The sequence below is a fragment of the Vidua chalybeata genome, chromosome 2 (assembly GCF_026979565.1).
Source record: "Vidua chalybeata isolate OUT-0048 chromosome 2, bVidCha1 merged haplotype, whole genome shotgun sequence".
In the NCBI taxonomy this organism is placed as follows: Eukaryota; Metazoa; Chordata; class Aves; order Passeriformes; family Viduidae; genus Vidua; species Vidua chalybeata.
This window is the reverse complement of record NC_071531.1, coordinates 4,413,478-4,430,048: the sequence shown is the minus strand read 5'-3', so window position 1 is coordinate 4,430,048 and position 16,571 is coordinate 4,413,478. Positions and strand designations below refer to the sequence as shown.

Sequence of the window (16,571 nt, the reverse complement as noted above, 5' to 3'; positions counted from 1 at the left end):
CTGCAGTTGCCCTTAAAACCTCTTAGATTTAGTTTCCTCTAAGCTCTTTTTTTCCCTCTGCCTCTAATGATGCAGAGGAATTATGTTTAGCTCAGCAAACAGATGAATAAATCCTGCAGGGGGGCTCATATAGGAACTGCAGCCAGAGAGAGGCTTTTGCATTCCTCCCAGGACACTGCTGAAAGCTGTAAATGTTCCCAGTCCCTGGAGGAGAGGTGTTTCTTGTCCTTGTCTGCGAGTGGTATATTATAATACCCTGTAAATTGCAGGTAAAACCTAAGGGAGTAATTGCTGCAGGTTATTTTCAAATGTACTGGAGCTTGCAAATGAAAAAGCAACATCCCATGAAACCTGGGCATGTGAATAATTAAAGTGGTAACATGGGACAAATAAACTTAAGCAATGAGAAGCATTGAACAGAAAGGAAGAAGTTATGAGATGGCAAGAGGAAGTTAAGGACAACATTAGTCTGACATACTTTTTAAAATATGCAATTACTTCTGCAGGAAGTTAACCTGCAAGCTGGCATATCAGAAAATGATGCCTCTGTTAATAAATGATTGAAACGGTTGAAGATTGCACTTCTAGCCCTTAAAGTAACAATAATACAGCTCTAAACCTAAAACACCGTGTGGCAACCAAATGAAAAATTAATATGTTTTTATTAAATCAAAGAATATTAACTAGGACTTGGGATAATTTAATTTTGAAATAAATTTATCGTATGAGTAGTGGTGGGTCACAGATTCCATAGGGAAAAATTTTAAGCCCTTTGGAACTTTGTCACCACCTCAATACAGTGAAAAACACACTGTACTGGCCATCAATGTCTGTAGGAAAAGATGAAATTTTACCTGCTTTAGCCCACAAGAAAAGTGTAGCAGGTTACTTTTCATTACTGCCTAAACCACCTGGAACTACACCCAGGCATTTGCTCCAAATCCTGGTTTGCCTGGCCTGCCAAATCCCAGGGATCCAGTGGCTGAGAAGATTTTAAGTGCCTAAGGAAGAGGAAACTCTAAAATGTTTTACTTCAGGTATCTCTTCTGTATCTGCAAAAAAACCCAAATTACACTTCTTTAGTGATTAATCGAAGATGTGGGGTGCAGAACCCTTCTGAAGGATAATTTCTGATTTCATTCTGCAGACGTTCATTCTGTAATTTGAAAGCTTAGAGAAAAACTTACAAAATAATAATCTGCACTCTCAATTCCTGTAAGACCCTTTGGTGATAAGCAAGACAGGAAATCAACTCAGGAAACAAATGACACTGAATGGAGCAGGTGAATGCATCTACAGGGTCTTGCTCTTCTCTTATCACCACAAAACCCAGTCAGCAGAGGAAGTTTATGATCTAACACAGTAAGAACTACACCAGCAAGTTCCTGCTTGCCCTTTGAACCACAGCACCAACAGAGATTTTCTGCATCCACCTCACTTGACCAACAGAAGTGTCATTCCAACCCTTGTAAGAATTTAATTTGTGTTTTCTCCTTGCCCACAAATGGCCAGCAGTGGATTTTCAATCCTGCCAGGACAAGTTCAAAGAATTTAATGATTTAAAATGGAGGCAGAGTTAGCAAGGCAGGGAGAGAACACTGGACTAAATCTTTGCCTGTAGAGCTCACAAGAACTTAAGAAAAATAGACCTCCTACATAAAATGTGCAGCTGGTATCTAATTTTACCTGACACTTGGGGCAGACAAGAACATGCACGTGGACAACAGGGGCAGTGGTGTGGAAGAGCAGTTATTGAACTCACCCATAATTCACCATGTGCCTGTGCCATAATGCAGCATCCTGTGTGGTGGTGACATGAAGGGGAACAGAGAAATAGAGATGTAAATGTCTATTATAATAAAACTACTGTTTTTTTTTTTTTTTTTTTTTTTTTTTGTTTTTTTTTTTTGTTTTTGTTTTTTTTTTTTGTTTTTTTTTTAATACCTTAACTGTCTGTATGAAACGCAGGAGCATATAGTTAAAACAAGATGAGAACTTTTAGATGCTTCTTTTGTGGATATAAAGGATTAAAGACACCTTCCACAAGATATGCAAAAATTGATCATTTAACAAAGGGCAAAAAGCAAGCATTGATTACTTTCAGTTGATAAGCTGGAAAACCTGTAAGGTTTGTGAGGCTGAGGCATTTCTGACCTGCTGAGCAATACAAAGGTGTGGCTGATTTGTGTGTTTTTCTTCTGCTTTGTTAATCCAGAGGATAAACATGTGGAGAATATATTTAACTGCACTTGATCCAGATAGAAGGTGGATACATCAGCAGTCAAAAATAAATCAGCAGTTAAAAATCAGTATAAACCACCAGCCTAGAGAATCTTCAAGCTGTCCAACAATAAAAAGAATCTCATTCAATAAGAATACAGAAAGCTGAAAGTAATGTTAAATTTACAATTAAAAAGCAATCAAGGGAAAAGTAAATAGTATTCCTACTCATAGTACTTCAGAAGAATTCTGGGTGCATGAAAAGAAAGAATTTGAAGTCATAATACTTGTTTATTCATAGAAAGCAGTCTCATCTAGCTGACAGCTGTAAAAATCCAATACTCTAATATTTCTGTAGGCACTGGCAGCACAGATCTCTGTACTCTTTACAATAACCTGTATTTCTTGGGGAATGCTATTGAATTCCCTAGCCAAACAGATGAAGAGTCAAGGTGTAGGCAAGTGGTACTTGTCAGCCTCTACAAGGAAAAAAAAAATAAAAAGAAACCACAAACAATTTATTTTTAAAGAGTTTGTTTTGGTGGAGAAAGGGGAAAATAGTAAAAGTTTACTGTTTTAAGTGGCCATCAGAATTACACATTTTACTGTAAAATTACACAGAGCACTTGCATTGCCACCCTTCATGTATTTGTGTACACTCCACTGTCATTATCAAAAAAAAAGCCGTATTCTTGCAACAAATTCTTACTTTTGTGTTTCACACACAAACTTAAAAGCTGTTTTGTCTAAACAGGCTGGTTTTCATGGGCAAAGATGAGCAAGGGAAGTGTGAATAAACAGTTTTGCAGTTTTGGATTCAATGAGCCTGAAGTCTGGAGGGTTCTCTGAAGATGATGGTAATTTCAAGAGCATAAGTTTAAGCACAAGAAAAAGAATGAAAAATTGTGAGCAGAGCTGTGTAATAATGGGAGCATGAAATGGTTTGGAAGGGACCTTAAAGATCATCCAGTTCTGACTCCCTGCCATGGGCAGGGACAATTTTCACTAGAACAGGTTGCTCAGAGCTCCATCCAACACCTGAACACTTACAGGGATGCAGCATCCACAACTTCTGGATATTCAGTGAAGCCTCTCCTTTACTGCCACAGGTGTGGCAGTAAAGGAGAAGCTTCACTGAATATCAGGACAGAAATAAGCAAAACCTGCCAGCTTTGAAGGAAAAATATTAAACAGTTGGTGTGACTCCATGTTATTTGACTAATGTCCTAAACTTATAACACACACAATAAATCCACTGTGCTGCCTTTAAAAAGTTCAGGGCTTAAAATAATGGATTTTGTAAAGAGGTGTTTAGGTGGAGGGAAGAGGGAGATAAATGATCAGAAGACCCTAAGCTAAGGGTCTTTGAGGTCGGATATTCAAAAAAGAAAATGAAAGTAACTTTTAAGGGAATTCAGGCAAAAAATCAGAAAGTGATGAAAGGGTTTGATGCCTTGAGAAGGCTGACCTAGAGCAGAGGCTGGACAGAGCTAAAGAATAAAGTAGGGATTTATGAAAAGGCCTCCATGGATCCACCTTGGGCAGCAGCAGAGCCCAGCCAGGGCTGCACCCAAGAGGAACCAAAATGGTCCCAAAATGCACGAGCGCTCCCGGGGGCTCTCACTGGGATCAGCTCTGCTCCATTTGCACCTTGCAGTTCATTGTCCCATTCCAGCTTTAGCCCAGGCGCTCCCATCCTGCTTGTTTTTCTCTCTCCAGCCCACGCTGTTTGTGCTCCTGGCCTGAGCTTTGGATCATTTGTCCTTGGTGCCCAGCTGGAGAAGGAATTGTTTTGTCTCCCTGCTCTGTGAAGAGAGCTCACCATCCCATAATATGAAGGCCAGACCCACACACTGAAGCAGCACAGAATCTGAAACATAGAAAAGTTAAAACCTGAGGAATCAGATTTCCAAGAGTTGGAAAACGCCGCTTGGGCTCCACCTGGCGAGGAAAGAGCGCGGAGCAAGGATTGGGGACAGGGACAGGGATTTGTGTCCCTTCCCCATCTGCATCCCAGGGCAGGAACAGCCCTAAGTATGACCCCAGTCCACGCCAAACCATCAGCAGCTCCACATTCTCAGCGTCATGCTTTCTCTGCTCGGTTCTGCCCCGTACTGAAATGGAAAGTTGAAGCGGGAATATCCGTAATTCCGGAATAAGCAGGAAAAATAATCATCTCGGAGCTAAACTTGGCTGCCTCCCCCTCCTGCCAGGGTCAGATGGGATCTACACAACCAGAAGTTGGAACTGAGAGTCACAGGAGGAATTTGGATGGATATAATTTATCAGCTTTGAAGTTCTTCTTAACAGGATTTTAAAAGACACACAGAATAGGTTGAAAGAATTAATCATTTATTTTACGCAGCATAAAATCTGATTTTTTACATAGTGTTTATCTGAAAATGGCAAGAATTGAAAATACAAAGTATCAATTTTTGGAAAATTGAGTAATGAGGCTTGACAGTAAGTGGGATAGAGATCCTAACATAACCTGAAGATTGAATTAGAAAGACTATACCCCTTTGCTCCAAAGTTTGATCCCATTTTCTTTTCAGTCAGTGCTAAAAACATTGCCTAATAAAAACAAAACAAAACAACAGGTGAAGAAATGCCTCTCTAAGCTGACCTTAAAGGTGAAATCCTTTCCACATTTCCTATATAACATAACAGTTATTGAAGTTTTAAAAGCCTTAAAAGACCTCTGCATCTCCATGTAAAATTTGCAATAAAAAATGTGAACTGCCTGTTTTCAGGTAAGTCTTAAACACTGAACTTTGTATAGTTTATACACACACAGAGTATTGGCTACCAAAACAATTTTTTTCCAGCACATATTGCAGTACTCCACGCCTTTGTGCTATCAAGAAATTGTTAGTGTCTTTTTGTTACCTCTAAACATTCTCAACTCTTTTTTTTTTTTTTAACCACAGAATTTTCCAAAGGACAACCACACTACAAATACAGCCATTTAAACATTCAGCTCTATAATCCCTCTCTGAAAAAAACAGGAGTAAACATGCCCTTTGTAGGTTTGACTTGGCCCTGTGAAAATTTCCCTCATCAGAGGGGGACAAGATGAGAGGATTGTTACAAACAATGTCCTTTATTCGAGCATTTTGCCTAAATACACATTGCTGTAAAATCAGAGCAAACTCAGTTGCTCAGCTGGAGTGGTTTTTAGGACAAAAAATGTCATGGATGGAGCTCTAACAGCTCCTTGTGGTTCTCCTCTCCACCCCTGTACTTCCTGAGGATGGAGAAAAAAGAGAATATGCAGGACCATGGCATATTTCCAAGCGGGATGTGAAAGAAGTCCAGGGAACATAATCGAATGCACAAAGGAGTTCTTGGCACACAGTAAAATTCAGGGACCATTGGCACAGGTAAAGTTCTGGCTCCAATTCTTCTCTTAAGGACACTGCAAATATTTTCAACCTACAGTTATTTTTCAAATCATTAAAGAACTACTTTAAAACAGGTTTGTGAATGGCAAACAAGAAAAATGTATCTTTTGTTAGAAAGCTGAAAATGGAAAATGAAGACCTTAATATTTTAGCAACTTTTTTGGGAGGGGAAATGAGAAGGGGTGAATGGCCTAGAAGACAAATCAGAAAAATCAGATTTAGAGCCAGTGAATAAGTAGGACAGCAACTATACTAAAATATATTTAAGTGATGGTTATCAATTAAAAAAAAAAAAACAGGAAGAGAACAATTTTTGAGAGCTACTTTTTTTTTTTTTTTTTTTTTTTTTTTATTCTAAAAATTACCTTTTGTGTTTTACTTTTTGGCTAGCTCAAAAGAAATTCTGCCTGTGCCTTCATGGTCTAATCTAAAATTCCCAGTATTTCAAAGACTACCTGACCACAAAGATCCAGGCAGATACAAACCATTGTTTATTACTACTGCACAGGCATTGATGTCAGCATGTTTTATGGTTTCCTGTCCTGCTGCTTCCAAATGCCACTGCTGGGGGTGAGAAACAGCATTGAGTTACATGGAGAGGGAAATATTCAGCAGCTGGGCAATGATCCTCCCTAAAGATGATTGTGTCCTGTGTTCACCTGGGAGGGGATAATTCCCAGTAGCACCAAAAGGCACCTTGGAGTGCTGGTTTCCAAAATATTCAGGCAGGTGGACCCTTGCCAAAGGAAATGGGGACTGTTGGATGTTGCACCTACAGCAGCTGCTGTCTTTCTGTGGCTTTTGTGTTTTGGATCCATCTCACCCAGGGGTTTGGCTGAAGCCAAGTATTTCTGCTAGCATTCCCAAAGAGCCATAACCAGGATTACTCACAAGCCTGGATTAGCATCTAATTAAGCCTCAAAAGCCAGCAAATCTAACTGGCTCAGAAGATTGCTCATATCCTGTTACCAACCTGTCTTCACTTCTCTCAACAGCAGCAAGGGCTTCAGCAGCCAGAAATTAACAATTTATCAATCAGAGAGTCAAGTATGACAGGAACTAATGTCTTGGTGAAAAGTGCAGCCTTTTCTGAAAAGGATGAATCTGTTATGCTTTTGCAATTTTTAATGAAGCTAAAGGCATCCTGATTATTTTTCTTTCTGTAATTCCCTTTAATTGCACCTCCATAGGTCACTGTACCAACACCCTTCATTACACTGCTCATATTGCTATTTATATTTGTATCTGAGGAGAGGATATGACAACCAAGAACAGCCCAGTTTTTGGAAACCCCTATGGAAATCAAAGCAACTTCCAGCAGCACAACCATTTTTTAATATTGGAAAATTTAAGGACCTGGCTTTCTCTCCCTGGAACTGTGCAGTGCTATGCAACTCTCAGAAGCCTTTTAATATTTAAAAGGAAAAGCTTGGTAGACAAATGGCTCATCCTTCAGTAAGACAAAACCAGCCAATACACAGCAGGGAACCGGATCAACTCATAGGTTGATTTTCGCTGATGAATTTTACAGCTGTTGAGCACAGGAGATACCAAACCCCCTTGATACATTGCATTTAGGTTGATTCAACATGCACATCCTAAACACAATCCTTCACCTTAAAAACAGAACAATCCTCTCCACGTAACTTTTACAGCACCTGAACAAAGGCCTTATTAAAATGCTTCATCTGTTTCCCTCAGCATTTAAATTGCACCAAAAACCCCATGATAATATTTCTAAAACTTGCGAAGGCAGCGGGATAGAATTAACCTATTCCCGGGGCTGGGCTCAGGTTTAACCACTGGAACTCAAACCACACCCCCTCAAATCTCTGGCATGGCACCGATGGTTTCAAATTACCTGCGAGGCTGCGGCCAGGGGAATGCAGCTTTCTGACACTTTCCTGGGACGTGGTGTTACATTCCCATCAGGGGAGAGCTGGGTCAGCAAGAAATATTGATATTTCTTACAAGGGATGGTTTGGGGTGCTGTGATTTGGAGCATCCTCATAATAAATAAAGGATATTTTCCCGTATCATCTTTATTCAATGCTCTGTTTTTTTTCACTCCTCTTCCATTTTTTTTTTTCCCTTAAGGTGTGGTTTATTCTTACACCTGAAGTTGGTTAACAGGAGCATAATATATCTCACAACATATATATTTTTTGAAATATATGAGGGAAAGAGATCACTATGAGTTACCAAGTGACTACACTTGGTTATAGCGTAGTCTATCACTGTGTTTCATCTTCCATACAAAACTGCTCGAGAGCATTATTTTTCTTAATGTGTTGTAGGCTAAAAATGAACCCTCAAGGGTTTCCATTGCTCTCCTTGTTGCCAGAGCAACAAAGCAATGCTCACCTGAATTTCTGCCACTCTAAGTATCAATTTACAAGCCCAGATGAAGTTTGTGCTGCTCGCAGGTGTCACTCACAGCATTTTTACTACAAGCCACATTTTTAGTGGGAAAGAATGCCAGGAAAACTCAAGAATATATCAGTATTGCTACTTGGTTATTGTTCCTCTTAATTGAAGTGTTTCCTTTAAAATATCTTGACCAAGGACATTCAAAGCAAAAGGGTAATACTTAAATCTTCTATATGAAATCCAGTGCACTAAGAAGACTTTGTCCACCAACTCAGAAGAAATCTCTTTAAAAAGTCTACTCAGAACCTTTCCCAAGAAATTCCTTCCTAAAGCTCTTTGTGGCAAGGAGATAGGAGGTTCTGAGGTGAGGGGAGCAGTGATGAAACTTTTTAACAGCATACAAGTTGTTTTCACTTTCTGAATTGAAAAAGGGTTTATTGTTTAACACTATCCATCCAAAATCCATACAGTGTTTCTGTTTGAAACAAGTGACAGAAGCATAACTTCTATTGCCATACTGTAGGAAAAGGAGGAATACAACTCTAAAGTTATTTGTTACATGTAAAACCAAAGCCAGGAGGACGATGTGGAACTCTTAATGAAAAGATATTAATAAAGAGATATGGAAAATAGAACACTGAGAAAACAGTTAAGCTCTATGGCTTATTTAATGGAATTCACAATTTTTCTCCTCTTAGAAACTAAGAGGCAGAGGAAGAAGGAGACAAGCTCACAAGTCCTTCCTGTTTCCAACTTCAAATTCCACGAGAAATCATTTTCAGACATTGGATCACAGCATCAATTATTTTACTCTACTGAGCCAAGCAATCTGAAAGTGCAAGAATTAAAAAGAAAACCACAGGCACTTCCAGTTATGACGTGAAAGACATAAGTTAGTTAAAAAAAAAGCCCAACAGTGTTTTATTTTCACACACATGATGTGCACCTCTGTAAATGCACCATTCCTGAAAGAAAAAAATAATCTTTCCTTATTCCATGCAGAGTGAGATGCAGAGGCAGTGTGATCACAGAGCTATATGAAGGGATTTTGGGCAGAAAATTTTCTAGGCAAGGGATTGAGAAATTCAGAGCTAAGCTTTTTTTTTTATTTATTTCCTCATTTCCCATACAGATATGCAAACTGCTCTGCTATCAAAATGAAAACGAATATTTTTTCCTTTTTTTAATGTATTAAAAAATCTTCAGCTTTGCAATGTTTCTCTTTCCAATCCAAACACTTAGGCCAGTGTTACAGAGAAACCTGCAACTAGAGAAAAGAAAAACTGTCCTATCTGCAAAGAAAACACCTCGTTCTGACCTCAGCATGATGATCTGCACTTGCAGAATGGAAGCCTGGTCAAATATATCTTCCCCTGCTCTCTCCCACTATTGTTTCCAGTCCCACCACGTGTTTGTTTTCAGCCAGGCAGGACACACACACTTTTCATTTGATTGATGCCAAACTGAACACCTCAAGCTGAAAAACAAGCCAGCATAAAGACTTTCACTTCACAGCCTGTCCATAAAGACAGGTACTTCTCCTTTGAATTTCTAGGTTGCTGAGCTCAGCCAAATTGAAAACGTTGTCATTCTACAGCAGAACACAGACCTCGCTGTCTTGTCTGTCCATACATATGCAGATCAGCCTTTTCTAAATATCAAACTCGGAAAAAAACCACAAAGCCCCACACGAGGGGGAGAAACTGAAAGGTTTCTTTTTTTTTTTTCTTTTTTTTTTTTTTTTTTTTTTTTGCACCAAAGTGGAAAGTCAGGAAGTATTGATTTTTATAAAATCCCAAAATATTCAAAGCCAAGTAGTTCCATTTGGTTGTATGGAGCATCTTTTGTGCTTCAAGACCAGTTCTAATCCACACACTCACCAGTGGTAGCATCCTTGTAAATTAAGAGAGGTAGTCTTGTTTTACTCTAAGGCTGAACAAGTTTGTTTCCCAGTTTTCACCACCTTGGACTATTCTGTTACAGCTCTCAGGGAGGATGGCCCTCTCGAGTGGCAGCAGTGATCTTGAGGGAAAGAAAACACAAACCAACATTTCTTCTTGATCTCCCTTGCTTTTTCTCTGCTGCTTAAGTCTGACTTTTCTCCCTCCCCCACACCATAAGCAGAGTTTCAAAATAAACTGATGTAAACAGAAAGCAGTATTCATTTAATGCAATTAATAAGAAATATTTTTTTTTCTCTTTTTCTACAGTCAGGACTCGATTAGTTAGAAAATACTGACAGCTCCTTTTGTTTTGTGAAAGAGAGATGGACAATTTTGTTCAGACAGTGGAAGAACATCACGGCGTGGCTTTTTATCTTTTTTTTTTTAAACTTTTTTTCTTTTTTTTTTTTTTTAAAGAAGGTACTGTAGAGAGCATAAAGGCTCACTGTACTGCAGTAGCAATTCCAGTACCGTAGCACTTCAGAGGTGTTTAACAGTGCTTTGGTTCAGAACCGGTGTTAGAAAATAAAGCTATAAAAGTCACGATGCAGAGTATTTGGTGGGATTTTCAACAGCGTTTTGTAGGAACGTAGAAGGGACTGAGGAGGCATTGGCTTCTTCCCCTTGGCAGAGCTCTTTGTCCTTGGTCCCGTTTTTAAGTCTGTTTTTGGGGTCCAGCCTCTCATTTCCACCGGTGGCGCACGAGGGAGGACTCGTCGTTGACCACGTCATTGTCCGTGTAGCGGTGCTGGCAGCGGGGTGGGATGAGCAGCAGCACGATCAGGACCAGCAGGATGATCCCACACAGGCTCATCAGGGCGTAGGAGGCGATCCAGAGCATGGGCTCGTGGAAAGAAACGCTGGCGACGCAGTTGCTGGCCACGTCTGCTGTGGTGAAAGGGCCCTCGATCTCAGAGACGGGCGAGCCGTCAACTTCTGGGGAGTTACAGAAACAAAAGGATCAGGACTGCAGACACCAGTTAAAAAGTACTTGTACATCCCTCTCCCTCTGTCATCACACATCTCAGCACATTCGTGTTTCACCACATTTCTCATTGCAATATAAACCTGTCTTAGGTTGGAAATGGGTGTGTGTATTCTATTCCTATCTGTGGGGCAGTTCTCTGCTGTTCATTGGGCAGTTTCTTTCTTTATCTCTCCCACAGCCAATCCTCCCTCCAGGAGATCTCTTCTGTCCATGGCCAGTGAGTGTCCCTGCATGGCTGAGAAAATTCCAGCATCCCATGGGGAGATGATCCACCCAGGGGAAGAGCCAAGCATTCCTACCTGGATACAATCTGACCTTGGGAGCACCACAGCAGCCTTTGCCCATTGCATTCCTAGAGGAGCAGCTTTCTTCCCCACTGCATTCCCAGAGGAGCAGCTTTCTTCCCCACTGCATTCCCAGAGGAAGCCCAGGCCCATCTCCAGCAGCCCTGGAGCTTCAGAGGAAAACTCCAGCCTTGTCCAGGATCCCTGCTCCAGCAGAAGCACAGCTGGCACTGCAGGAGGGCTGAGCCACCATGGAATGGGACTTCTGCCACCACCCTGCCAGGGCCTGCTCTGACTTTGGCAGTGTTGTTTGTTTTTTTTTTTTTTTTTTTTTTTTTTTTTTTCGTTCTTTTTTTTTTTTTTTTTTTTTTTTTTGTACTATTGCATTTGTATTTTTAGTTTTCCTATTAAAGAACTATTCCTATTCCCATATCTTTGCCTGAGAGCTCCTTAATTTCAAAATTATAATAATTCAAAGGGAGGGGTTTACATTTTCCATTTCAGGAGAGGCTTCTGCCTTCCTTAGCAGACACCTGTCATTCCAAACCAAGACAAAAAGCAAGAATCCCGTGTTTATAAAAAGGGACTCTGAAGCATAAAGGAGACTGTGACTCTCCCATATCTCCACAGGCTGTCTAAGAGAGGACAGGCATTTCAATCAGTCAAAGCCCAAACCACTGGATCACTTATTTGCCTCTGCACTAATCTTTCAAAAATATCCATTTAAATATCCTACAACATCCACCCTGGTGTAGGGCAGAGCCTGGGCAGTTTTTTGCTTGTTTCTGGTATTTCCAGCAACTGGAAAAGCATCTCAGGTGATGCTTTGCTCTTCTGTGTTTGCTGTCTTCCTAGGGAGCAGCAGGAAGGTTCATCAGCTTCACAGATACCTGAAATGATTTTATCCTAAACACAAGGTGCAGTGTGGAAAGCAGCACAGACCCTCTTGTGGATGAAAATGCAGAAGGAAGGGGAGGTGAGGCAGGAGGGCTGGGTGACAGCTGTCCACAAAAGGGGAGCGGAGGAGAGGAAGGCCAGTGTCAGGAGTGAGGAACAGGGACATGAAGGAGCAACAGTGCTGGGCCAGGAGAACTAACCCAGCAACTCAAAAATGATGACAAAGTTAAGACAAGAAGCAGTTTTAATTCACTCCTCTAGTCAGCCACTTCCATGACACATCTGAATATTTTTTCATGAAGGCCTCAGTTTTAACTGTCCTGTCTATTTCTCACACATTTTACATGCAGGAACACTCTTGCCTGATTGGAAGCGATCCCATCTACTAAAAACTGTATCTCTTATTTTCACATATCTTACTCACAACTGCTGAAACCAATTTAAAGAGATTACCATAAACTACCCCCTTGGAAGGAAGAAGGGAGCCTGGATTTTGTGAAGGTGACCTTTAAGGTTCTTCAGGTTTTTAAAGAAATGCAGAATAGTTTGGTTGCTTTATCTGCATAGATTTTGGTTGTCATTTGGTCCCTGGCCTCATAAGACCTTGTATTATTTTAAGATTTAGTTTTTGTTAGATTTAATTAAATTTAATTGTGGGCTGGTGTTGAAAGGGACAATCCTGCACCCTCACTCCTGTCCCTCACAGCCCCGTTCGTGTTGGTGGAGGGAATGGGAGGCTGCAGCTCACAGATCAGATGGGAGACCAACCTTCACAACAAACAAAATGCCCAAACAAGGAATTTTCTGTAAAATCAACTCATCTGAACCAAGCTTTTCTCCACCCCTAAGTGTGGGAAGACTCCTTTAGCAGGAATATGCTGTGAGAGTGAACTGGGGGCACCCGAGGCTGCACCCACGAGGACCCTGGCACTGGTGAATAACCAAACACCCACTCCCCAAACTCATTAGATGGTAAAATTCTGCCTAGAAGGTCTGTGGAAGAAATGCCTTTTGTCCAGAGCCCCAGGATTGCATTTTGCAATTATTTCTTATGCAATGATTTCTTCTGGACATCTCACCCCCTCACACCATTGGTTTGTCTCTATGAAGTTCTGCAGCAACACCAAACTCAACCACATTTAACACCAATTTGAAATGCAAGGCCTAAATATCATTACTTAGTTGTATTTTGAAGAAGTGTGGGGGGGAAAAAAAAAGCAGCACCATTTTCCACCTTGGAAATAACTTTGAAAATAAACAGTCTCTAATTACTCATTATTTGGCTCCAGCACAATAATTACTCCTATTAAAGAAGACAACACAAAACTGTTGCCATAGTGGCTGACATTTTAAATTGCATTTTGAGAATGCCTGATAGCAGCACAGCCTCTGCTTTCTTCCCTCCAAAAGGGGAAAAAAAAGTTTTCCCTCACACTCTTCCACCCCCAGAGAAATTGAGAGGAAATTTGCCTAAATTGTTCAAAGAAGCCCTTAACATAAACTAACAGTCACACACACCCAGCATATTACACATTAACCGAATTATAGGATTTTGATGTATTATTTTAAATATCTGGTGGTACCTAACTACAGTACTTGTGTAACCTTGAATAAATGAGATTTTCTTCATTCTTGATGATTACAGGACAAAAAAGGTGCCTCTGGAAAAATGCTATCTTCTGACATTTGTGTAGAACTCAACACATGCTAGCTCACCCACTTGGGTGGTTACAAAGGCAGTAAACCTGGAGTTAGATAAAATTAATCATAGAATTGTAAGGTGCAGCTTGAAGGAGGCCCCTGGAAGTCACCTAGACCAGGTTCCTACTCAGAGCAGGACTGTCAGCATCAATGGATCAGTTCTGCTGCAGATTTATCCAGCCAGGCCTTGTAAAACCCCGAGGATGGGGACCCTCTTTCAGTGCTGTACCACCCACCTGGTGAAGAAGAAACTCCTCATGTCCAACATTCCTGAATGTCCCTGGTAGATGTTGCTCTTTGCTACATAATTTCATTTTCACTTGCCTTGACTTGCATTCAGCTTAGGGCCTACTAAAACCCCAGTTCCTTTCCACAGGGCTATTTTTTTTCCTTTCCCCCCCCCTTTGTTTAGAAAGGGACCTTAAAGATTATCTAGTTTAAACCCCCTGCCATGGGCAGGGAACTTTCCATCAGACCAGCTTGTTCAAAGTCCCATCCAGCTTGGCCTTGAACATTTCCAGGTTGCTTCACTAAAACCACCTCTTTGATCTGAACATCCTGTCTCAAGAAGGGACCTGATCCAAAAACCTGTCCTAATCATCCTGTAAACACTGGGTTATCAACAGGCAACTCAAAATTATTTGTCTGAATAAGTCTTAAAGGGTTTCATGTAATGAGGAAAAGGCAAATTTCCTGCTACAATGGAAGAGCTTCCTGCAGCCATCTAACTTTCCTCATTCTTGGTACATCCTGGAGAATGAAAATGGTCCAAGGAATAATGAGGGATAAGCCAATTCTCATGTCTAGCCAAGTCCGAAAAGTAACCTGGAAGTTCAATGAAATTAAGGTTTTTAGTCCTGGTCCTGTAATTTTTGTATTCACCACGTACAGCTTTAACACCTTATACTATTAATTTGATTTAATTTAATGTTCACACTAAGAAAGCACAAATCATTGCAAAGCCACACTGAATTATCTTTAACATTCCTCTGTTTCTGAAGATTGGAGCCACCAGTAATTCAGTTTAATTTATGCCCACGAGCTGACTAGAAGGCTCCAAATAAATGCCATTAACACAGTTGCCACGGAGGGCAGGGCTGGCCTCCAGTGGAAGCTCCATCCCTCATCCTGCACTCACAGCCATGGCTCTCTCATCCAAGTGCTGTTAAATATGGAAACCACAAGCTGTGAAGGAGTGAAACTCAGCATAACTGGCACAATCCAGCAAAATGTCATCTGCCTCGTGTGAGTGGAATCTGTCAGCTGTGTGCGTCTTGTCTCAGCTGATTCCTCAGGAAGCCGAGTTCTCGTGATGCTGGGTGAGACATGTGCAGAAAACGTGGACCAGGAGACAAGGAGGAAATGGCTTGGAGCACCAGCTGGGTGTAATCACATGTCCAAGCTCGTGGAAATTCCAGTGGCAGCTCTGTTCAGCAAGCTCAGCTCTTCCTCTCTGGCAGAACTGCATGAAGTGGTCAAACTGTGCTTGCAGGTAGCAATACTAACACCAGGGTGTTGTTGTTATGGTTCTCAGATTATTTTTCTCAACAAAGAAGGGCTGGCAAAGCAGTTCTGATGCTCAGCAGCTGCCTCGTGTCCCCTGCTGACCATGCATGGTCCATGTCTTCTGTCAGATGCCCCCTCCTCCCTCCACTGATGGCTGCAGCAGGACAGGGCCAGGAGGCAGCTCCACACTTGCTCCAGCTGCAGTCAGGAGGCACCAGGAAGAATGAAAGGCAGGAAAACCTGGCCTGCAGTATTTGTCCAGCTACACCCTCCTGCCAGATGCATTCAAAACGTGTCTTTCATCACTGCCTGGCACCTCTCAGAAGTGTCCATAAAGCAACTCATATCAATATCCAGATTTTCTCTGGGAGCGAGCTCAAAGCCAACAAGGCTGAGCTTGTTAACAATGGAGAGATTAAAAAAAAATAAAGCTTTAAAACTGCCCTAAAGCTACAACTCAGCCAGCCAGTATCTCTGTTTTTCCCCCCTATGATTGCATTAAGCACTCCAGTCCTATCTACTTTTACCTTCTCTAAGACCTTAAAGACACATTGCCAGTTCCAGTCCTTTTCTCAGGCAAACCTCAGCTGAGACAATGTTTTTCAGGGCACAGACCATTCCTGTTTGGGACAGAGACCTGAATATGGGTGCACATCCTTGCCCTCCTCTCCCACTTGGAGGTTCTTGTGATGTCAAAGCAATGTCTGAACGACAAGGGGAGGAAACCCCAAAGCTTTTTGGGTTTTAGCTACCCTTGGTGAGGAAAGTGAAATCATAAAAGTTAACCAGCACAGTAAAATCAGACAGAAATGATGAGCTTTTTCACATCTCCTCAGAAGCTAGCTAATAAATTAATGGCTTTCTGCTTACAGTGAGAGAAGTAATTGTTTACAATTAACACAAACACTACGAGTCTTAATGTGAGTCCCATTTTCACCTCAGCTCTTTCTTTGCCAATTTCTGAGGGACTGAACAGGCTCAATTTACATTAAGAGAAAAGTGTGAGTAAGGCACTTCACTGCACACTGCAAGAGTTGCTTGAAGAATCCATTTATGCACAGCTCAGAGCAGGAACCAGCCCAAAATGAAGCTGCATTAAAAACAGGGACTCGTCTGATGTAACTGTTGGGGAAACTGCACACACAGACAGATGTCCCAGAAAGATCATCTCTGTGAGAGGGAAGAACCCAGCATAGATACCCAGAGCTGAGGCTGATTCACTGCATGCAATGTTGCAAGATGTTGCAATACAGGTTTG

The 16,571-nt window shown here is 41.2% G+C and overlaps 1 protein-coding gene across 1 annotated transcript in view; it reads right to left on the bottom strand.

Moving 5' to 3' along the window:
- Positions 1 to 8,398: 8,398 nt before the first annotated feature.
- BACE2 (beta-secretase 2) overlaps positions 8,399 to 16,571 on the bottom strand; it is a 50,510-nt gene continuing 42,337 nt past the window's right edge. Inside the window, exon 9 of the mRNA XM_053936665.1 lies at positions 8,399 to 10,873. Within this exon, the coding sequence (XP_053792640.1) occupies positions 10,620 to 10,873 (254 nt within the window). The 3' untranslated portion in view covers positions 8,399 to 10,619. The remainder of the gene's footprint in view (positions 10,874 to 16,571) is intronic.